This window comes from Heloderma suspectum, chromosome 5 (genome assembly GCF_057233095.1).
Source record: "Heloderma suspectum isolate Gila_16-S chromosome 5, 16-S_ref, whole genome shotgun sequence".
Taxonomy (NCBI): domain Eukaryota; kingdom Metazoa; phylum Chordata; class Lepidosauria; order Squamata; family Helodermatidae; genus Heloderma; species Heloderma suspectum.
The window spans coordinates 197,227,705-197,250,397 of record NC_139462.1 but is presented as its reverse complement, the minus strand read 5'-3'; the positions used below and the strand labels follow the sequence as shown (position 1 = coordinate 197,250,397).

The following is a 22,693-nucleotide window of genomic DNA, read 5'->3' as shown; positions in this document are numbered from 1 at the left end:
CCACCAGTGTAATCAGGGAAAGCCCTCCCTCCTCCTCACTTAGTAGAACAGAAGGCAGCCAGGATGGGATGCAGGGAGACCTGGAAGCTGAAGCTGGGCAAGACAAACTCCTGGACCACCCTTGGGATCCTACTTCTTTCTAGAATTCATGGCTCTAGGCATCCTCCGCCACTACTCACCTTCCTCCTCCACCTCCCCCCACCCCCAGTCTTGGAAGAAGGCACTTGATGGTTTGGGCGCTAGAAATCACACCCTCCCTACCAGCCCTTGTTTCAGCGGCTGCCAGCCGCTCCACATCGTGTCGTTGCCATGCAGTGGCACCGCTGCTGTCAGGGAAGCTGGTCTCTGATGTCAACAGTGGTGGGGCTTAAACAGCATCATGAGCCTCTGGGGATGTGGGTGTTGTGTCCTTGCTCTGGTGTGGGGGTGGAGCCAACCAGCATTGTCGTTGTCGTCGTCATCTATTACATTTCTATACTGCCTAAAAGCCAAAGCTCTCTGGCAGTTCACGAAAGGTAGAGTAATATAACAAAAGGTAGAGTAATGTCTCATTGCCTTTGCTGTGCTACATGTGTCAAAGCCTGCATGTGTGGAAAAAGTTGTGGGTGTACCCACCGTTATCAGGTGACTCTGTACAGGACAACTGTGGTTTTGAGTCTTTAAGCATTTCCACACATGACACAATACAGGGAATATTTTAATGTCAGAAATGCACTTTCTGTGGGTCACTTCAAAGTTGGCTCAATCCCAAATATAATATAAATGCACATCAAACGTGTTGTATTTATGTATGTACCACTTGCCCCTTTGAAATATACACAAATCCCAGTCACTACTTGCATGCATTTCAAAGATAAAAATACAGATGTGTACACTTCATACCCAAGGTGTGACTGATGATCCCCACCCCCAGATACCATACTAGAGTCCAAAAACTCTCATAAGCATCTTACAGTCTTGGTTCTTCACGGTTCAGGGCCAGCCCTACCACTAGGCAGACTGAGATGGCTGCCTCAGGCGACAGATGCTGGGCCGGATGGCATCCGCCTCAGCTGTTCCTCCTAGTCTGCTGGCTGGTCCCCTCTGTTGAAGGACAGAGCTGTGTGTGTCACACAACGTGCACCTACCATTAGGTGCAGTGGAAGACAATGTCCCATCGCCAATGTTGAAGTAAGATTCAACTGCCAGTCCAGTCAGCTTCTGTATGTAGAATGGGAAAGGGCTCCATCTTGTCCTTTCCCCTCAGGCAGCAAAACATCTTGGGTTGGCCCTGGCATTTGTAAATAGTCATCAGCAAATGTACAACTGAGCATAGTAATCACTACATCTATCCCTTTTTTCATATATAGAATGATGAGTTGGCTTTTTATAAACATAATTTGCAGGATTTGTGCTATTATTTGAGTTATTCATCATTCCACAGAACATCAAGGGATGTCAAGGAAATCTTCCAATCTTCACTGGAAGCAACTGATCAAGTGTTGTGCTGCTCAGCTTCTACTCTTTTGGTGGTAAAACTCAGTTTTTCAAACCATTGCGTGTTAATGTTTGGAAATGTTCTTTTCTAAAAGTACATGGGTCAAAATATCTCGTTTTTTGTTTCCACCAGGTACAGTCCAAAACATTGTAAATAATACTAGATGTAAAAATCTGCAGAGGAAATGTTGGCTCCTGCCACCTAGTGGTGAACTCAAATAATATGTGATAGAAGTGAATATTTTGCACACGGGCTATTATATCATCACCTTTCCCCTCTAGTTGGGAGGGGAAGATATGGCGGGTCAATCCTATGCGGGTTTAGACAGAAAAAAGTCCTGCAACTCCCAGCATTCCCCAGGCTAGCATGGCTGACTGGGAAATGCTAGGAGTTGTCAGGCTTTCTTCTGTCTAAACATGCACAGGATTGAACCCTAAATGGCTACTCAGAACAGAATGTGATAGGCCAATCCACCAGTGCAACCTCCAAGTTTCTAATGGTTTTTCAAACGTCCAAGTTTTAGTCATGGAGAATAAGGCTATGAATGGTCACTAGTCATGATAGCTATATATCACCTCCAGTAGCAGAAGCAGCATGCCTTTGAATACCGGTTGCTGGGGATCACAAGTAGAAGTTTGCTCTTGCATTCATGTCCTACATATGGGCTTCCTGGGGCAGCTGGTTGGTCTGGTGTTTGGTTTTGTGTGTGTGTAATGTTTCTATACGCCCTTTTATCAACAACAATTAAAAGTACATCCACATTGAAAGGTACCATGCAAGAAACATTAGCAAATGCCGCAGATACAAACAATATTTTTTAATGCCTAAAGGAGACCAACATTGATTCTAGATAGATCTCCTCGGGGAAGACGATACTCTGAGGGGGGCATGGGAAAGTTGATGGATGCCAGATGTTGTTGGACTACAACTCCCATAATCTAACCATTGAGCAGGTTACAGTTGGAGTTCAAAAACATCTGAGTGGCTACAGCCTCTGCACCCTACCTTAGAGTATGGGCAGATTGATATGGAAGTAGCTGGTACTTCCATGTCTTCATACAGTACCCACCAGTAGCAGCTGGGGCTCACTGGGGCTGGTGGGGCAGAGGTCAGGGCAGATACTCAGTATTCTACTGAGATTGTGGGAGGAGGGCAGGGAAGATCATGCGTGACAATCTGCAGCTGCATGCCATAAATGGGATCAAATGTACCTGATTGTGGGGGGATTCCTCTGTCCAAGTGAGTGGGGGAGAGGCAGAGGGTCATCACCCATTCGCCCCCAATATAGAGCCGCTTCTGATGCCAGCCACCTTTTCACCTATAGGAAAGAAAACAGCACAGAAGACAGAAGCTATTTTCAAGAAGTTGATCCTGCTCTCCAAAAAAATCCCAGTCTTTCCCCCCCTCTCTTTTTGTGCATAATCACTGGTAAAACTTTTAGAAGCAGATAGGAATGAATGGCACTCACTTGAAAGCCATGCATTTCATTATGAATTTGAAGGCGAGCTGTAGTCCAAAACATCTGGAGGAGACCAGGTTGCCTAACCCTGCGAATTATACTATGAAGCTGTTAGGGCAGGGTGCAGAATCATAATCCATTCCATGCATTTTGGTGCCCCTTTGGAAGGACAGAACTTTTTTGTTTGGCCACTTGGAGACAGTCACTAGAAAGCACAGATTAATCAACCAATCACCCTGAGGTGAATGCGTTCCAATAGATATTTGGAAGCAACCAGAGCATTCCAATGGCTGTTCTTTGTCATTCGTTGTGGACTGACAGGAGACCAAGTATGAACATTCATTGGATGACTGATTACGGGAGCAATCCTATGGTCCCTGCAAGTGTCCCAGGGACCACAGGATATTTCAAAGTTCTCCCTCCAAGGCTGTAGACCTCCCCCTCAGGAGGGGAACTCCGAACAGGGATTTTTTTTCCCCACCCCTTGCAGCCACTGCGGTAGCTTCCTCATCCATGGTTGGAACTCCAACCTCGAGTGGGGATGCAAATGAGGGGGAAGGGAGGGGAGGCACCAAGGAGGCACCCCGCCACTGGTCCCACAACTCCACTAGACACACTCAAAAGCATGTCTAGTGAGAAAAGCAACAGAAAGGAAGACGGAGAAGCAGGTTTGCCTCTGTCCCTCCTTCTACTCTGCTGGTTGTCTGCCTGCCGAGAGTTGGATATTCAGAGCACTCCGATATTGGAGCACTCCTCTGGGAAGTATAGGGTTGCTCTGCCTACGCCTGTAACACTGAAATGCTGTACAAATTTGAACTCTGCTTTTCCTTTCTTGTATTGGCACTCTACTTCTCCAGAGAGCCATCGGATTATTCCACAGTTGTCTTTTTGACCTAGATGCTGGCACCAAGAGCATCGTTTGCAATTAACTGGGCCGGCAGCCTTTGGACAGTAACTCTTGGCAATAACCCTCAGTTATTCACCAAGGACCGGGTTACTGTTCAGTAAACGGTGGCACCTGCTCCACCACGTGTTCTTTTCGTTCATTTCTGGCAGTTTTATTATTTCAAGCATTAACAAGAGGAATGAAATTACTGAGTACAAATGGGGCACTTCCCACAAATAAAACAGTTACCCAAATAAAAGCGATGATCCTAATTTAAGAAATCCAATTTGGGAGAGAGGAAACTGGTGCAATATGTACAGTCAGCGAGAGGAATATCAATAGCAAAGGTCGCCATGTTGGCCATAAGAAAATCCATATTAGTGCAATAGCTTTATTAGGCCAACTCAAAGGTTTCAAAAAATGTGCAAGCTTTCAAGATGTCCAGATCTCTTCTTCAAGCAAGATGTTACAAAAAGCAGGGGGGGGGGGGGCTGACTTGATATTGAAATCTGTATGGTCCAGGCCTTAAGATGAAATGTGGGAGGAGGGGGTATGATGGTTTCAGGTTGCACCCCAGGATCTTCCTTCTGTAAGAGGAAGGGCTCCAGTTGTGGAAGGTCCCTCGGCTCTGCCCAATTTTTTGGGATCTCCCACACACAATACGCCATAGCTCACCCCATTCAGGAGGGTCTCCTGATTTTCTGTGAAGTATTTTCAGGGAGCTAGAGTGGGAAAGAGGGGGCAGCAAAGTCCACTTCCAGCAGCGTAGTTGGTCCAGCATAAATCTGGATCAAACCCCTAGACTGCTGGGAAGAAAATGCCAATGGGGAACACCACGTTTCTTCAAGACATACCCCAAATTTCCCAATAAAATTGCAAACGTTAATGAAGTCTATTTTAATATGTGTCATCACTACTAAATGTCCAGTAATGAAACACTTAAGTGCCAAAAACCAGCAAGGTTATTTTCCCTTCTCCCTGGAGGAGAAGGCTATCAATGGCTACTAGTCCTAATTTATTTATTTATTTATTTATTTATTACATTTATATCCCGCCTTTTTTCCTCCAAGGATCCCAAGGCGGCGTACATAATCCTCCTCCTCCTCCATTTTATCCTCACAACAACAACCCTGTGAGGTAGGTTGGGCTGAGAGGCTGTGACTGGCCCAAAGTCACCCAGTGAGCTTCCATGGCCGAGTGGGGACTAGAACCCGGATCTCCCGACTCCCAGTCCAGCGCTCTAGCCACTACACCATACTGGCTGTGTGCTACCTCCAGTATCAGAGGCAGTATGCCTATGTACACCAGTTGCTGGGAAACATGGGCAGGAGGGTGCTGTGGCACTCATGTCCTGCTTGTGGGTTTCCCCTGGGCAGCTGGTTGGCCACTATGTGAATAGAATGCTGGACTAGATGGACCCTTGGTCTGATCCAGCAGGGCTGTTCTTATGTTCTTAGTATCATGTGACCAAAAAAAAGATAAATTAGCCCACTGGTGATGGAGAGAGAACAACCTACTAAAATAAAAAGCATTAATATTGTGAGCTTGCTCCAGAGTTGCTGAGGCTTCAGATTTTATACCTATTGAATGTCCATCCTGCTCCAAAGAGGATCTCTAGGACTACTGACCGAAGAATGCAGCGTTTCAAACACAAACGGAGCTGCATCCTGAACAGAATTTGAAAAATAACTCAGTTATTTTTGTTTGCTTATGTGATTGGAGGTCATCTTCCAAAAACATACTTTTTGGTCATTGGGTTAGAACATAAAATATTTCAAAGTACACAAAGAGACTAACAGAAACAGTCACTCAATATTGACTTTTCAAGCAAATAATAGATGAAATTATGCAACAGCCACAAAACAAAATGGGTTGCATCCAGGTTCTGCCTTCCATGGCTAGAAGGACTCCAGTCATGGAGGGTGCCTTTACCTGACCTTTGGGGATCCCCCTCTTCCCTACCCCAGCATGCTGCTGCAGTCCCCATTTAGCAGGATCCCCTGACCATCTGCATAGCATTTTCAGGGAATGGAGGGTGGGGGAAGTCCGCTTCTGGCAGCCCAGTTGCATGTGCCTAAATCTAGATCCATCCCAATAAGTGTAAGCAAATCCAGCCATGTAGAACATTAAGAACAATTAATACTATCAACAAACGAACTTAAGGGCACAGTCCTGTGGGCTGCGCCCTCTATGATCATAAGGCCCCAAACCCAGAGGCTTACGGTCATCCTATGCAGGGCAGGAGGAGTGACAGAAGCGATCTTCACCTCCCCATTCTCCTGCATTGCATTTCTCGCTAGATGGGCTTTTTTGCCCATCTAGCAAAAGCATTTTGGAGAGGGAGAGAAGGAGGCTGCAGAGGCTCAGGTCAGCTCATATCCTGGCCTCTCTGGTCTCCTCCCCTCCTTGCCCACTGAAACACCCCCCTCCCCCCCCCAGGTCGCTTTTCTGACCTTGGAAGGCAATCAACACAGTTATTTCTGCGCTGACTGCAAGGTCAGATCTCTGATTCTCCCCTCTCAAGTTGGAATGCTGTCTCCGACCCTGGAGCTGGGAATCCGAATGATCCTATAGCCCCTGAGACGCTGCCTAGGGGCCATAGGATTGCTCCCTAAATTGTTCCACCTGACATTTTTCCCATTAAGTATAAATGCCCATTATTAGCTTTTCACTGCTGGCTTCTTATCACCACATTTCAATGCAACTAGTGATCTATGACCGTGAGCTATCAACCTAGATAGTGAGCAGGGGTATGTAGCTGGAATACTATAAGTCTCCTTGTCCAGATGAACCAGGGTTGCTGATAAAATTATCAATAACTTTTTATATAGTCATTTGAGATGGCCAACAGGCATGTGGATAAGGTGATCACAGTACATTTTGACAAAGTTCCACATCAAAGGCATGGGATAAGAGGATGAGGCATCTTTTGGATTTAAATGGTTAAAGAACAAGCAGCAGAAAACAGGAATGAACTGTTCTCACTATCACGAGAAGTAAGAAGTGGGTTCCCAAAAGGATTTGTACTGGGACGGGTGCATTTTAACATTCATAAATGACCTGCAGTTAAGGATGAGCAGTGAAGAGGCCAAGTTTTCAGATGACACCAACTTATTCAGGATAGTGAAAATCCAAGTGGACTGCAAAGAGCTCCAAATGGATCTCTCCAAATTGGGAGAATTGGCAATAGTGGCAAATGCAGTTCAACTGTAATTTGAAAAATTGCGCCAGGGTGCATCATTTTGCACTTCTTTAAAGACATGCAAAGTGATACACCCTGGAACATTTTTTTTTAAAAAAATCGTAACTTCACAAATAAATTGCTGAGGTCTGGACTGGCTTTGAATCTCTTTGAAAGAGAGCCTGGGGACAGCTTAAACAAAACACTGATCCCATGTGTGGCAGAGGTGAAAAGGGCAAATTATATGCTAGGGATTATCAGGAAAGAGGTAGAAATAAATTGCCAGTATAATAATAATCTCCTTTTACAAATCCATGGAGTGTCCATATTTGGAATACTGTATACAGATCTGGTTGCCCCATCTCCAAAAAGATAGTGATCTGGTTCACACAACATGGTGTGGCTTGTAGTGGATTATTAAACCCACGACAAGCTGCAATGAGCACAGGTGTCACTTTGCATATCCAACCCCTGCTCGGGGGTTGTTGTGCTGTGCAAACCCAGCGAGCATGGGTTATGCAAGGGTTAAAAAAACCCTGTGTAGCCTGTGTCCGTTCTATGGTTATGCGAGGGTTGTTTAACCCTCGCATAACCCATGCTCACCAGGTTCGCACAACACAACTCGAGAGCAGGGGTTGGACATGCAAAATGGCAGCTGCACGCATCACAGCCTCACCATGGGTTAAAGGTGGGATACAGGGAGGGAGCAGGCAGAGGAGGTTAATAAGCAACTCAGGGATTGAGAAAACAAACTGCAGCTTGTTTAATCATCTTCCAGACAAACCCTGGGTCAGGCAACAAACCATGGGTTAACTATGTGTTAAATAAACCATGGGTTAGTGTTATGCGCAAACCAGGTAACTAGAGATGAAAAAGGTGCAGAAAAGTCAAGCAAAAGGATCAGAAGACTGGAGAACCTTCCTTATGAGGAAAGGCTACAATGTTTCTGCCTTTTTAGTTTTGAAAAAAGGCAATTAACATGCATGGTGTGGAGAAAGAGAATAGAACGAAGTGTTTCTCTTTCTCTCCTAATACTAGAATATGGGGTCATCCAACTGAACAGATTGACAGGAGATTCAGGACTGACAACAGCAAGTACTTTTCACACAATACATTGGGCTGGATTTCAGTCAGTCTGCTCTAAGTATGATGAAATCTGGATCCAGCCCATAATTAATTTGTGCAATTCTGTATCTCAAAGTACAGTGATGGCTACTAATTGACGTTGTTTAAAGGAGGATTAGATAATGACTACTAGTCATGACGGCTATTGGTATCTCCAGGTTTGGATGCAGTATGTGTCTGAGTACCAGCTGCTGGGGAACAACAGTCCCCAATGAGAGATGGCTATCGCCTTCCTGTTCTGTCTGTGGGCTTCCCAGTGGCCTCTGGCTGGCCACTGTGGGAAACAGGAGATGCTGGACTAGAAAGGCCTTTGATCTGATCCAGCAGAGCTTTTCTTAAGGTACACGAGGACCTGGTTCACATGACACAACAGCCCACCATGGATTAATTTACCTGTGGGGGCTGTCACATCGTGGCAGGTGCCTGCAGGCACCATTTCTGCATGGCACCCACAGGTACCTGGCTTGCTGTGTCATGCGAACGCAGGCAGCAGGGGTTGTTTGAGGGTTAGACAACCCTCAAACAACCCATGGCTTGTTTTGAGGTTATTTCAGGGTTATCTAACCCTCAAATGACCCCTGCCGCCTGGGTTCACCCAACACAACCACATACAATAAGCCAGGCCCAGAAATGCCCAACACGACGTGACAGCCCCAATGGATAGATGAACGCACAATGAGCTGTCGTGTCGTGTGAATCAGACCAATGACAACGCTGCACAATTTACAACTTCAGGTGTATCAAGGCCAGTGCAAGACTTCCTGCCACCTGAGGCGGGAGCATGCGTTGCTGCCCTTTCCTCTCTAGCTACTGCCAGCCTACTCTTCTTTCCCCGCAGCTCCACAATTGCCATCTTCAAAAAACTCCACACCCTTTCTTCCTCCCCCACAGCTGCCGCCGCTCTCCTCTCTTTCTCCTTCTCCACTCCCCACCCAGTCACCGCCACCTGACTCCCCCTCAAGGCCTCATTGTGAGGGGTCCTTCCTCATAGCAAGTCATTGGCGGTGAGGTGGCCCTGGAGACTGCCTGTGCTGTGGCAGCAAAGGCAATCTCCAACACTCCCCCACCCGTGTCTCGCTACGAGGAAGTCCCTCAAGGTGAGGCATTTTGACTGGGCAGGCTGTCTAGAGAGCTGCACCAGCCACTTTTTAAGCAGCCTGCGTGGTCTCCCAGAGAGCCCGTCTGCCTGATGCCTAGCTCTGTCAGGCGTCCTCAGAGAGGTAGACATCAGGCAGGGGTGCTCCGGACAGCTGAGCCAGACACTCTCCTGCTGGCACAGCAGTGGCTCTCCTGACTACCAGGCAGGCTAATGCTTCACTCAAGGCATCGGCCTGCCGCTCTGGAGAGCCCCACTGCGACATTTGCTGACAAGACTCCCTTCACTTTACTCAGAGAGGGAAATGCTTGCACAAAACCTTCACCTAATATCCATGTTAACCTCAGAGCCCTCTGTAACTTTGCGACTTTGTCCTGCGTCCCTTTTGCAAATCCTGATGTGGCTCCATTTTATTTTTCATCAGTGTTAAAGAACTTAAAGCAGAAAGCGTATCATCTTAACATGTTAATCTTCTAGCTTATGGGCTACTTTGAGAGCAGAAGGGCAGGTTTTATATTTAAAAATAAATAAATAAATAAATAAATAAAACTTTGGACATATTACTGTCCAGCATCAGTTCTTTTGATTTGCTTTTAATTTAAAAACATAGTTACTCCAGGATTGTAAAGCCTGAATTCAGGAAAGCCAGTGTAGACAGATTGGGACAGGGGTAATGCAGGAACCCCCTGCTCCCCCAAGATGGCTGTGATTAAATATCCTTATCCAGTTTAAACACCCTGTTTTCAAGGAAAGATTAGAATACTGTTAAGGATGTTTTTTTTTTATTAGAGGACAGGAGCGTAGCTTAGCTCAGGAGTGGCCGTGGGCCAAATCCAACCTGCCTGAGGTCCTGATCCAGCCCTCCTGGTTCCCCAGGAACTGCCAATCTATTTGGCTTCTGCACATGGAACTGGGGGACATCTTGTGGTTTGCCTCAGGCAGCATCATTTCTTGAGCCAGTCCTGTGCAGAAGTTTAATATCACTCTGAGAGATGACATCACCATCCTTGCTGCAAAAATAGAAATGGCCAGGCTCCTTCTCACTGGGACAGAGCCATTAGAGCCAAAACAACCAGCGATCCATTCCTGCTACCCACAAGAGTTTAAACTAAGCATCCAACTGCAATCCAAAAGTGTCGACTCTTTGACAGGCCAGGGAGAGGAACTGCATAGCACGTGGCAGGTATGACAACTGGGGAGTGACAATGCACTGTCAAATCAGGCTGGAAACCGTTCAGAGCACTGGCTCTCCTCCCAGCTTGCCTCTCAGCCAGCACAGCTTGTGGGACTGTCATAAGCAGGCAAAATGCAGGCCAATTGCAAGAAAACAGGTTTCACAGCATATCTGGACAGGTGAGGGGGACATTGGCCTTTTAGAAAAGGGAACGCAGTTGGAACATGATCAGGGTTATGCTTTTAAATCTTCTTAAAAAACAACAGAACTTGGCTCTTGCTTGTGGGATGTACTCTTCATATCTGAGAAGCACTTGATCAAAGTGCCAGATTTTTTTTTAACCAAAAGTGTCAGTCCTGCACGTAAGTAAAAATAATCATAATAATTCCAGAGGAATTCACCCTGAATAGGTGCTGTTAGGTATTTGGCTTATTATCCATGTCTGAATGAAGAGCAAGAGCGATTTATTTGGGAGAATTCTTCCTATTACGATTGTTGTTGTTATTATTATTACTAGGGTATCAAGTGTTTTAAAAAAATCATATATGACCAAGCATGCGTTAGGGCACAATCCTATGCATGTTTAGACAGAAAAAGGTCCTACAGCTCCCAGCATTCCCCAGCCTGGCTGGAGAACGCTGGGAGTTGTAGGACATTTTCTGTCTAAACATGCATAGGATTGCACTTGGAGGGAGCAATCCTGTGGCCGCTAGTCAGCGGCTAGCCGGCCATAGGATATGTGGGTTCCCAGATAACTGACCTCCCCCCCTTCTGCACTGCCTCTCAGGCAGCACAGAATGGCCCCACGCTTGGAAGAGGAGTGCAGAGCGGCCAAAACGGCGCATCCCGGGGGGCACTCCAGGGCGGGGAAGGAGGATATGCCAGTATGACACATCCTATGTGTCGTCCGGCAGCCTCCTCCCCTGTTCTGCCTTCCTGGGGCTAGACAGCTGTCTAGCCGCAACTGCAGGAGGATCCCCTCCGTGCTTCTCCTGCCCTACATTGGATAGGCAGTCGCCTCCGAGTTCAGAGGCAGGCAGTCACCTATCCCCATAGGATTGCACCCTTAGTCGATTGATCTCGTAATTAATTTATAAAACCTGCATAAAATAGCATAAAATAATCTTAATTCATTAAACTTGCATAAGAAAAAAGATTCTAAAGAAGAAAAAAGCCATCTGTTTTTAGATGATACAAATATCATCTTAGAAGAGGCCTTCCCCGAATTCTCTCTTAAGAGGGGATGTTTATTTTGCTGATCAAAAAAGTTCTTTTTTTTTAAGAATAAAACCTGCTAACCAGTTAACCAGGGATTCCTTTTTAGTCAATCAAAATGTTTGTGATCAGTTAGTCTTACCGATCACATAATCAACTAGCAGTGCAATCCTACATGTGCCTATGCAGAAATAAGCCCCATTGACTTAAATGGGGCTTACTGCCAGGAAAGTATTTATTTTATTTATTTGTTACCCTCAACAATAACTGTGGCTGAGGTAGGTTAGGCTGAGAGTCAGCGAGGGCCCAAACTCACCCAATCTACACCTCAAGTCATAGCGACAGCATCCCATCATAGTGACGTTATATCCCTCCTGCGCATTTATACCTCGCGGCACACACACAGTGACATCTGTTGCGCTGTTTTGGATGGCATGGAACAGAAAGCGCGAAAATAATGCTAGAAACGCGGTGTACGGAATACGTCGCGTTCCTCAGCAGCCATCAGTGCCTTTCCATCCGGATAAAAAGCGCTCGTGTAGAGCCAGCCCCTGCGAGCTCCACGGCCATGGGGGGATCAGAACCTAGGTCCCCTGAGCCTCAGTCCGGCACGCGAAGCACGGCGCCACACTGGCCGTGCCGGCCGGGGCGACGGGAGTTGTAGCCCTCCGCATCTGGAGGGCCCCAGCCTGGGGAAAGCTCCGCTGCCGCCCGCGTGCGCGGCCGGCGGCTCAAGCGCGGCCGCGGCTTTACCTGGCGGCAGGCGCATCCGCCTGCCTCTGCTCGCAGGGCCGCCGCGCGCCTGGCGAGGGGGAGGACAGCAGCTAGGGGGAGCTGCTCGGGGCTGCCGCGTCTGCTGCCTGCGTGCCTGCCCGGGTTGGCTGCCTTTCGTAGGCTTCTGCCGGAGCGCCCCTCCTCCCCGCCGTCCCTCCCAGCCACCCACCTTCCCCCCGTGATGGCGGAGGACAGCGAGTCTGCAGCCAGCCAGCAGAGCCTCGAGCTGGACGACCAGGACACCTGCGGCATCGACGGCGACAATGAGGAGGAGACGGAGCACTCCAAAGGGTAGGGCCGGCAGCCCGAGCGGTCGCCGCCGCCGCCTCCAGCCTGCGGCGGCGCGTTGCTGGCGCTCGGGGTCGGCCTGGCCGGGGAGAGCGGCTGGGCAGCCCGCCCCGCGCCCTGAGCCGCCCCTGCGGCGCGGGCGGCGCGCAGCCAGCCCGGGCGGCGGCGGCGGCGGCCGAGCGGGCGGGAGGCGAGCGCGCAAAGGCCACGCGGGCGCGCGGAGCGGGCTGCGCCTCGCCGGGGCTTTTGTGCGAGGCGGGAAGGGACGGAGCCGCTCCCCTCTGCGTCTTTCGCGAGCCGTGCAAGGGGCGGGCGGAGAAAGCGGCGGCCGGGGCCGAGTTGCTAGCCGAGCCGCTGCCGGGCGGCCCCCCTTCCTTGCCGCGGCGGGGAGACAGCCGCCCCACGGCCCGCAGCCTCTGTGCGTGCCCTGTGGGCTGGCTCGGCGCCCTCGCCCAGGGGCCGCCGCCTCTCTCGCCTCGCCCGGCCTTTGACTGATGTTCGCCGCAGCTGGCAAGTATGTCTGGGGAAGGTTTGCCTGCCCCCCCCCACAATCCCTTCTTCTGGCTCGCTCGCTCCCCCCCACCCCGCCCCGGCATGTTTCCTTTGTGGTCATCTACCATCCTTTGCAGCCACTTCAGTGCCTTCGAGAAGTAGATGCTCAACACCACTTTAATGCAGATGGAGTTCTCCCCTTAACGCCCTTTTAACCACATCCTGGAGTGGCACAAGGGCTTTTCACTTCCGTCCCCCCTGCACAGTTCAAGGGGGAATTCCGAGCCGCCGTAGCGACTGGGAGCAGGGAACCAGGAGGGGTAGGGGTGGCTGTTTCGGATGGATGGATGGATGGATGCAGGATGCACCCGGCTGTGATCTTCTTGGGTAGCGTCGTGTGATCTAGTGTGCACCACTGCACATGATGTAGGTTATCTGTCGTTCTGCTGCCACCACGCAGCCCTCGATGTCTTTCTTGCTGATAAATGAAGGGCCTGTGATTTATGTAGCAGGATAACAGTGCGTAAGGAATAAATATATAGCTGTTTCGGGGGGGATCGTGTTTTGGAGGGGCTATATTTGTGCCAGGGATCAAAACCCTGAACAGGTTTTGAATGCCAAGCTGTGGTGTAGGCGAGGCAGAAAATCATAATAAAGGGAAGCACCGTGAGCATGCACAGAGTTTTATTATCCTCACTGCTGCTTAGCCACAGCCAGCTTTCCTACAAATGAAAGGGACTAGAGTACAGAAGTTGCAAATCCGATGGTGTGGCTTCTGGGCAGAATTCAGCTCAAACATTTTGCTTTTTTTAACTTCTAAGGATGCATATAAATATAAAAGTTGAGCATCCTGTTCTAGAGTCAATGGATTGGATCTAGATTTAGTCAGAGTCGATCCACTGAAATCAGTAGGACAAGTTAGTCATGATTAACAAGCTCCATCTACCCTTAAGAAAGACTAAATCTGGATCCGACCTACTGAGTGGAAACTACTCATCTTCCCAAGTTGACAGCTACCTAGAAAGTAGGAGATGTGTGGGATGCTAACAGTGACTGAGAAACCTGCATTCCCATGATCCTGTGCAGACTGTCTTGAATTTGATAGGAAGACTTAGGGCACAATCCTATGCATGTTAAGACAGAAAAAAAGCCCTACAACTCCCAGCATTCCCCAGCCAGCCATGCTAGCTGGGGAATGCTGGGAGTTGTAGGACTTTTTTGTCTAATCATGCATAGGATGGTGCTCTTAGCTGTGGTACTGTCAGGGAAGGTCTTTGGGGCAGAACTCCAAGGTCCCCATCCCCAGAATGACCGGGGGGGAGGGGCAAATGCAGGAGGGCTGGTTTGCCACATTTTGGAGTAATAGTTATTACCACCTAAATTGGCGGTGGGGTGCATGTAAAACCATTCAGTCCAGAGTCTAAAATGACCTAACTGTACCACTGAAACTTAGATGGGAAAGCAACTGTAGCTACTTAACTTGTTGCACCAAAACAGGAAGCACAACGCAGGTCTTTCTAACTCAGTGTTGTCAAAACTCTCCAGTGTTTCAGACAGGAGTCTTTCCCAGCATTTCCTGGAAACGTGGGACCTTTTGCATAGAATGCATGTGCTCTCCCACTGAGCTATGGCTCTTTCCCACACCAGGTGGTGTTCTGTGTGAAGGGTATGTAAATGTGTATAGGAAACACCAAAGCAAATAGGCCTCATTTAAATTCTTCTTCATTGGGCAACTGCCATACAGCCTAAGAATATTTCACCATGTGTTTCACAAACAGGAGGTATTCATGGGCTTGCAGTTTACTCTTCACTTTATGAAAGGACAGTCCTTATGATGTTCCCCCCCCCCTTATGAATTAGAAAATATGCTGGTTTCTTACCTCCCTTTTATTTCTTAAAGAAACTTTAGTGTGAGAAAGAGACTGTTCAGATTTTTCTAATCCTGATTAAGGGTGCAATCCTATGCATGTCTAGACAGAAAGAAGTCCTACAATTCCCAGCTATGCTGGATGGGGGATGTTGGGAGTTGTAGGACTTTTTTCTGTCTAAATATGCATAGGATTGCACCCTAAATTTCTAAAACTAAAGTCAATTGTAGCAAATAGCCCAGAGGACTAGCAGACAAGTCTGACTTCTTGGTCGGCAAAGGTAAAATAAGTTTGCCAAGGGAATAAATACGCTTAGTAAAATAAGAAGTTAGGTTGAGGCTATAGCGAATGTATTAGATGTGATAGTGATGCTGTCTGGGTCCTTGGGACCAATTCATTAGGTAAGGCAGGGGTGGGGAACACGCAGGCATGTGGCCCCTGCAGCCCCCTGGTGTGGCTCATGCCACCAAAATTTGTAGCAGTTTTGTAGGTGAAAAAATCTGTGGCAAACCATTACTAAGGCTAAAACTGGCAAAAGTAGCTTGTTTTCATGCCAAATTTGGCAACTTCAGCTTTTTTGTAGTGATTTGCTGCTGAACATTGGCAGCAAATCTCCCTTTTTTGCCGCTGCGCCAAATTCAGCTGCATAGTGGGGAGCAGGAGTGTGGCCTGCGGGAGAGGTCCAGTGGGGTGAAAATGGCTCCTGGACCGCCACCCACCCACCTGAAGTGGTGTACCCTTGATGTATGGCAAAACCTGGGTATGCACTGAGAGTAGGCTCCCTGCCTAGTATAACTGGATGATATATGGCTTTGCCACATTCATATTTACACCTAAAACATCTTTGGTTTCTTCTCCCATATGACCCATTTCTCCCAGACTTTAAAGATCTGCCAACAAGGTCCTGCTCAGGATACCATCTTTTATGAATGCAATATTAACATCTACTCAGAGCAGATTCTTTTCAGTAGCTGCCCCAGAATTGTGGAATGCATTTCCCTGTGAGGTGTGTTTGCTACCCACGCCCATAACTTGCCTCCTTCTGGAGAAAGATGAAAACATGTTTGATCCACAAGGAATCTGAGGCCTTTGTCCATTAAAATGGATGTCCTAGAATTTGAGGATTTGCTTTTATTTGGTTTGCTTTCTGATCTCACTGGTTTAATTTTAGTGCTAATTGATGAGTGCCTTTTAGTGTTAATAATGCTTTTGTTTTTATGCTGTAAAATTAGATGTTGAAAAGTGGCATAAAAATTTAAGTTAAGGCTGCAATCATAAACACGCTTACTTTTGAGTAAGCTGTACTGAGCTTGATGGGATTTACTTCTGAGTAAACGTGCATAGGATTGTGATGTAAGTTAAATAACTAAAAACATAAATGTATGATTAGGTTCCTTATTCATTTGGTTAAAGTGTCTCTGATGCTCAGTAGTATTTAAGAACATAGGACTTGCTAGATAACCACTGTCTTTACAAACACTTAAAAAGTGTGCTGCGTGTATTGTCTTATTATTCTTAAGGTTAATTTCAAACCTCCATAGACTCCAGCTGTATAATATAATTTGTAGTGTGCCTGCCAAGGTAACAGAACTAATTAGAGTGACACAAATTTGGATACTAAGGGGAGAAATTGTACTAAATTCAGTTGTATAAGAATTTCTGGTGCTTGCAACTAACATATAGGAGAGCCTACGACAATAGTTCGTTTGTGTCTCCAATCTGTTTGTTCCTCACATATCAGTCAGTAGTTGTCTGACAGACTTTCTAAACCAATTGAGATCAGGAGCTGTTACAGCAGAATGCCAGGAGAGGCTTTCAAGGCCATCCAAGTTCTGTAGTGAAGGAGAAGCGTAGATGCAATCTATGTTTGATAGATACTCACCTGAGAATCTCCAACTTTTCTGGATGGTGTGTTCAGTTCCTGGACACCGGCCTAAATCCAGCTGAAAATTATGAGCACTTAAGCTCATTGAAATCAATGGACTTAAACATCCCTAACTCTCTGTTGGATTTAGGCCAGCTTAATGTGCTTAGCAAATATTTTATGATATCCGTTCCAAACCACTTTGCTCTAGGTTTAACTAGTTTTGTTCTTGTCCATAACGTAGTAGCTTTGGTCAATAACAGTGTTCCCTTCTCTTTCTGGGATCCTCTTAATATTTGGGGAAGTGTCACTCTAACTCAGTGAGAGTACATGCTTTACATGTACCATGTCTCTGACTCAATCCCTGGTATCTCATAAGAACTAAGAAGAGCCATGCTGGATCAGACCAAGGTCCATCTAATCCAGCATTTTGTTTACACAGTGGCCAACCAGCTGCCCGTGGGAAACCCACAAGCAAGACAGGAGTGCAACAGCACCCTCCCGCCCATGTTCCCCGGCAACTGGTGGAAGGAACAGGGCAGGTTTTGCTTGACAGAAAAATAAAGGGAAGGCAACGGTACATGATCACAAGGTAGGGCTAGGAAAAGGTCCTCTCTGAAATTCTGCAGGACTGCTTCCAGTCAGTGTAGTGCAGCCTTTCCCAGCCATGCTGACTGGGAATGATGGGAGTTGCGGTCCAACACATTTCTATTTCAAAATGATTGTGTTCTGTCCCGCTCCTTTTACCTTTCTGTTAAGCAAAACCTGCCCTGTTCTTTCCAGCTGTCCAGTTGCATCTTTTCAAGGCTTTTGCCACCTTTGCTCCTTGCAGAATCTGCTCTGCTTTACAATCTTCTTGAATTGTGGGTGCCAATTCAGCATAAGAGCACCAGAAGTCAGCTGCATTCTGTTTGAATAATGGGTTTGCATTAGAAGTTGGTGCTCTTGGGATCCTAGTGTTGTATCCATGGACCCCGACATACACAAAAAGCTGCCTTTTACTTACCTGGTTTGCACAATCAAAATAAGTCACGGTGGCTTATTTTGATTATTTGAACTGGCCTGAGTTAGAACTTCGGTCCATCGAGTCCACTGTCGTCTGGTCTCACCAATTCAGACAGAGATCTTTCCTGCTTTTCTGCTTACAATCCTTTTAAGTGGATATCTGGAGAATTGTGGAGAACATGTGCTCTACCACTGAATTACAGACCCTCTTAAAATACGCTGTCATAAAGCTTGTTCTTGTAAGCTAAGTATTGGCTTAACTTCTCCCATAATGCCATTCTTTGTGTAGAAGTACTCGTGAACTTACTGACATGAGGTTTTTGCTGTAGTAATTCAGATGAAGAGACCCAAATTCAATAGTGAGAGAAGCGAGACGTTGTAGTTTTGAACAAGCTTGTAAATAGTCACTGGACTGGTCACCGGTGGCAAGGGGAAATTTCTTCCAGGCAACCAATCAGAGAATGTAAAATTATAAAGCATATTTGCACTTTGCTTCTCCTGGACCATTAGTGTACTACAAAATAAATAGTTTGGATATATGTACTGATGGGCTTGTTTAAAAAAGTATTTATTTGCGAGGTTAGTATAGACATGATGACTTTACACTAGCTGTTGCCTACTGGAATTACCTCTGGCTGTGCCTCCACCTTTGCATGGGTCTGCTTTTTGATCAGCATTTGTTTGGAGTTAAGTTGCTGCTGGTTATTTTCCCCTGGGATGCTTGAAATAATCAACAAAGTTCTGTGCAAAGTTCTGTAGCTTAGAATCATGTTTGTGGTCTGGATCAGAAATAGGTTGGATAAAGTATCCTTTTTAAAAGGCAGACTCTTTAATGCATCCTTACTTATTTCAGGGGAATGTGATATAGCCCCTTCTTCCTTTCTGGCATGAAGACAAAGCAGTTGCTTAATATCCATTCTCTACAAACACACACACACACGCAGTATTTATCAGCAGAAATGGAGGATTTCAGTGCTGAAGTGAATGTCTACATAGACTTCAAATAGAAGTTGTTATGAACACATTATCTGCCCTGTTCTAAACATCCAGCCATTCTTGCAGATTAAAAAAAATCTACATTTATTTATTGCATTTCTATCAGGGGTGGGCTGTGTGTGGGACCCCAGGTGTTGTTGGACTCCGACTCCCGTCAGCCCTGACCATTGGCTATGCTGACTAGGGCTGCTGGGGGTTGCAATCCAACAACATCTGGAGGCCCATAAATTGCCCACCGTGATTTGAATTCTCAGTGCAGATTCCATGGGGCTTCTTGGCAGTCTTAGCTTTAACAGTGTAACACTATTGTGTGCCATTAGACCAGGGGTGTTGAACCTCAGGCCCGCAAGCTAAATCGGGCCCATGTGGGGTCCCAGTCCGAACCGCCAGAGTTCCCAGATGGCCCCACCCCCTTTTCCTGGTTTTGTACATTTTTTCCTATTCTAAAAAGTTGAAATGGATCTCCTAGCTTAGCTACTGGCAGTGAGAGCCTTAAGCTAGAATACGTTGTCATTTTTTTGGATTTTGGGTATTTGAGCCTTGCCCATTTTGCCTTTAGTCATCCCCCCCATCACCACCACTGGAATGCACCCCCCGAGAGCGGCTCCAAAATGGAATTCAGCCCTCAGGATGAAAGAAGTCCAACACCCCTGCATTATTCTCTAGGCCCAGCTTGTATACAGGCATGCCCAAGGATGAGAATTGAGCATATGATGGCTGGGGTACATTAGGCAAGCAGGAGGACTTCCACACCTGGTGAGTTTTGACCATGGTTTCTTTGACCACAGACCCTTCCGTCCCTGCTCCACCACAATGTTTCTTGCTTTTGAAATACCCACCAGCTTCAAGAGCGACTTGCTCTCTGGAATATAGAACTGGGTTGCTTCCAGATAGAGAGCTCTTAGTGCTAAGACTCAAATGGCATTGTGCAGCTCTTTTCTGACATAACAGATTTTTTTCTGTTTAAAAATATGGGCGGAAGTGGGGAAATATGGGAGGGCTACAAATTAAAAATGGCATCTTCGATCCCTGTAAAATTATGTGATTGGAGCAGGGCAATTGCACAATAAATGCCTCATCTGGATGCATCCCTGGTGTTTGTGCAGTAAGTCCAAAGCCGCCAAGGATGCATGGAACTGATTATGTAGTTCTTTGGATCCTAGCTGTTGATTCTCATATTTCTTCAGTGTGTATATAGCAAAGTGCCTTGCTCCATTAACTGTGTAGTATTACAGGCCATGAATCATATCATGCAGTCGCTGAAATTTGTTGAACATTGACACATCCTCAGAAAACAAGGTAATGGCAGGAAATATCCCCAGCAACAACTAATGACAAATGGGACACAGTAAATAAAAACAGTGATGAAATTGATCATCGGCCCTTTGTCAAATGCTGGAAGATGTATACCTCTTATGTCATAAAGCAACAAACAGTGATGTGGTACAGAAAAGTTTCCATGGAAAAGTTTCCAGTGCTTTATTGTTCCACAGAATATTTTCTGTTTCGTAATTCATTACTAAAAATGAATGTATGACAATTGCAGTGCAATATTAGGCGCAGTTAGCAGTTTCAAAGTTGTAATTAATGCTTTTGAGGAGGTTATCTTTAGCAAGTACATGAGAGAATACAGATATGAAATACATATATGTCTCAGTGTGAAATGGAACTAATAAATAGTGACAGTGCCCAACAACCTTAAGTAGAAGAGAGTTGAACTCTGTTGAAATAGATGTGGTTGTCAGCACATCACACACAGCTCTTCGCATTGCTGAAATTACTAAGTGTGTCAACAATTTTGTTTTCTCCCCCTAAATTTAAACAATGAAAGGGAAGTACATACATGCTGTTGTCTTAACATTTTTGCAAGTATTCCAATAAACAATTCTACATCATATAACATTTCAATTACAATAACTATGCTGTAAGTTTCTTCCTCAAATATTTTAGGTCAAATGCTTGTGGTGTATTGGGACAAAAATTATAGGGTACTTCTTTAGTTTTGTTTATGAAATACAGGTAAAATAAGTATGCTATTGAAATAACGCCATGCAATCTAACCTAACTTGCACAGGAAAATTTTGCAATACAAACTGAAAGTTTTCCTATACAAATGACCCTACGCAAATTAATGTAATTTGCATTGGAAAATTGTCCAATTCAAAATTTTCCAGAAAGTCCACTTCACTAACAACAAAATTATAGACCTGGTTCAGATGACGTGGCATAGCTTGCCATGGGTTATTTAACCCACAACGAGCTGCAGTACCTGCAGGCACCAGGTTGCATATGTAACCCTCGCTCAGGGGTTGTCAGGTCATGCAAACCTGGTAAACATGGGTTATGCGAGGGTTAAACAAGCCTCACATAGCCCATGGTCTGTTCTGGGGTTATGCAAGGGTTGTTTAACCCTCTCATGACCCACACTTCGGTGTGCATGATATGACAACCCCCAAGTAGGGTTTGCATATGCAAATGCGGCCACATGTGCTGTGCCCGTGCCACAGCCTCACTATGGATTAAATAACCCACGGTGGTTTTTTGTGTTGTGTGAACTGGCCCAATGTGTATTTTGAACTGCTGCTGTTTTGACATTTAAAAAAATGGGGAAATACATTAAATTCCTAAATCCATATAGTATAATATCTTTATTAGGCCAACTCAAGAGATCACAAAAATGCACAAACTTTCAAGATACCCAGGTTGCTGGTGGGGAGGAGAGAGAATATGAGGGAGAAACAGAGACTGTATGTTGTAGTCAGAATGTCTTCATGCTCAGAGTCTTAACATGTCCGCTAACTTGCTTTTTGTGTCATCTTGCCCAATGAAGAATCAGGAGATCTTGAAAGCTTGCACATTTTTTTATTATCTTTGAGCTGGCCTAATAAAGGTATTGCACTATATGGATTTTTTCTTATGGCCAACACAGCTGCCTTTGTTTTTGTTTATTATATTCTTTGGCTCCTATAAAAAAAAAAAACCTCTAGGTAACCAGATAGCTGGGCTACTGGCTGTTTTTAATCTTGTCTAAGAATGTGGACATTTTGGATAAGATGGGTGTGTGTTCAAAATGAGATGGAAGCTGGCTTAATAGTCATTCGCTTTCTACAGGGAACCCTGGGAAATGTAGTTCTGTATTTAGGGCTAAGGAGCTCTTAATCGAAAATTTTCAGCATCATCCTCCATCCTCTCCAAAACTATACTTTCCAGGATTTGTCGAGACCATAGTAGTTAAACTGGTAGAAAACCTAAATAAGTTGGCGGGGGCAGGGGGGAGAGGCATGTTTAAAGCCTAATTGGAAAGCATATTTGGCATAACATTCAAGAAATAGGAACAGATATCTTCTAGGAATGCATAAATAAATAAATAAATAAATAAGTGCTGTTATCTACCTGAATTTTTTGCTTTTCAGTTCTCTCAGCAGTTTTTGTATGCGCTGATCTGCAACAAAGCATTTGCAAGCTAACATGCTGTTAAAAAATGTGATTGTGTCAAATGTCTCGCTGTGTTTTAGAATAGCCTGCTTTTACCCTCCTGACACACAGTCCCTTTTGATCTATAGCTTTACTTCTCTTGTAAATGGGTGGGGGGGGTGCTTTACTGTCTCTTTTTGGTGTGAGGCAAGTATGTAAATGAAGTCACTTTTCTCTAGGTTGACATTTTAAAACTGGGTTATACGCTGTTGACCAGAAAAATAGTCCTGTGATACTGTGTTGATGTGGTAAAATAGTGCTGTGGGCAGCAGAAGGTTGCATAAACTTGCTGGAGAAAATAATATCATAGAAAGCTCTC

General features: G+C 45.9%; 1 protein-coding gene and 1 long non-coding RNA gene across 6 annotated transcripts in view; one reads left to right on the top strand and one right to left on the bottom strand.

Moving 5' to 3' along the window:
- Positions 1-679: 679 nt before the first annotated feature.
- On the bottom strand, positions 680-12,987 carry LOC146345040 (uncharacterized). Its single transcript, XR_014792410.1, has 3 exons — positions 12,557-12,987; positions 2,689-2,795; positions 680-1,270 (listed from the first exon to the last, which is right to left on the bottom strand). It is a non-coding gene; the product is annotated as an uncharacterized LOC146345040 (long non-coding RNA).
- The window catches only part of NMT2 (N-myristoyltransferase 2), a 45,093-nt gene continuing 34,417 nt past the window's right edge, over positions 12,018-22,693 (top strand). For 3 of the 5 annotated variants that reach the window (XM_084858974.1, XM_084858975.1, XM_084858971.1), the window contains exon 1: positions 12,018-12,678. In XM_084858974.1, coding sequence (XP_084715100.1) covers positions 12,651-12,678 — 28 coding nt within the window. In that variant the 5' untranslated portion in view covers positions 12,018-12,650. Of the gene's footprint in view, positions 12,679-12,805; positions 13,190-22,693 lie in introns of those variants that run through there. The other 2 variants (XM_084858972.1, XM_084858976.1) reach the window with 2 other exon arrangements.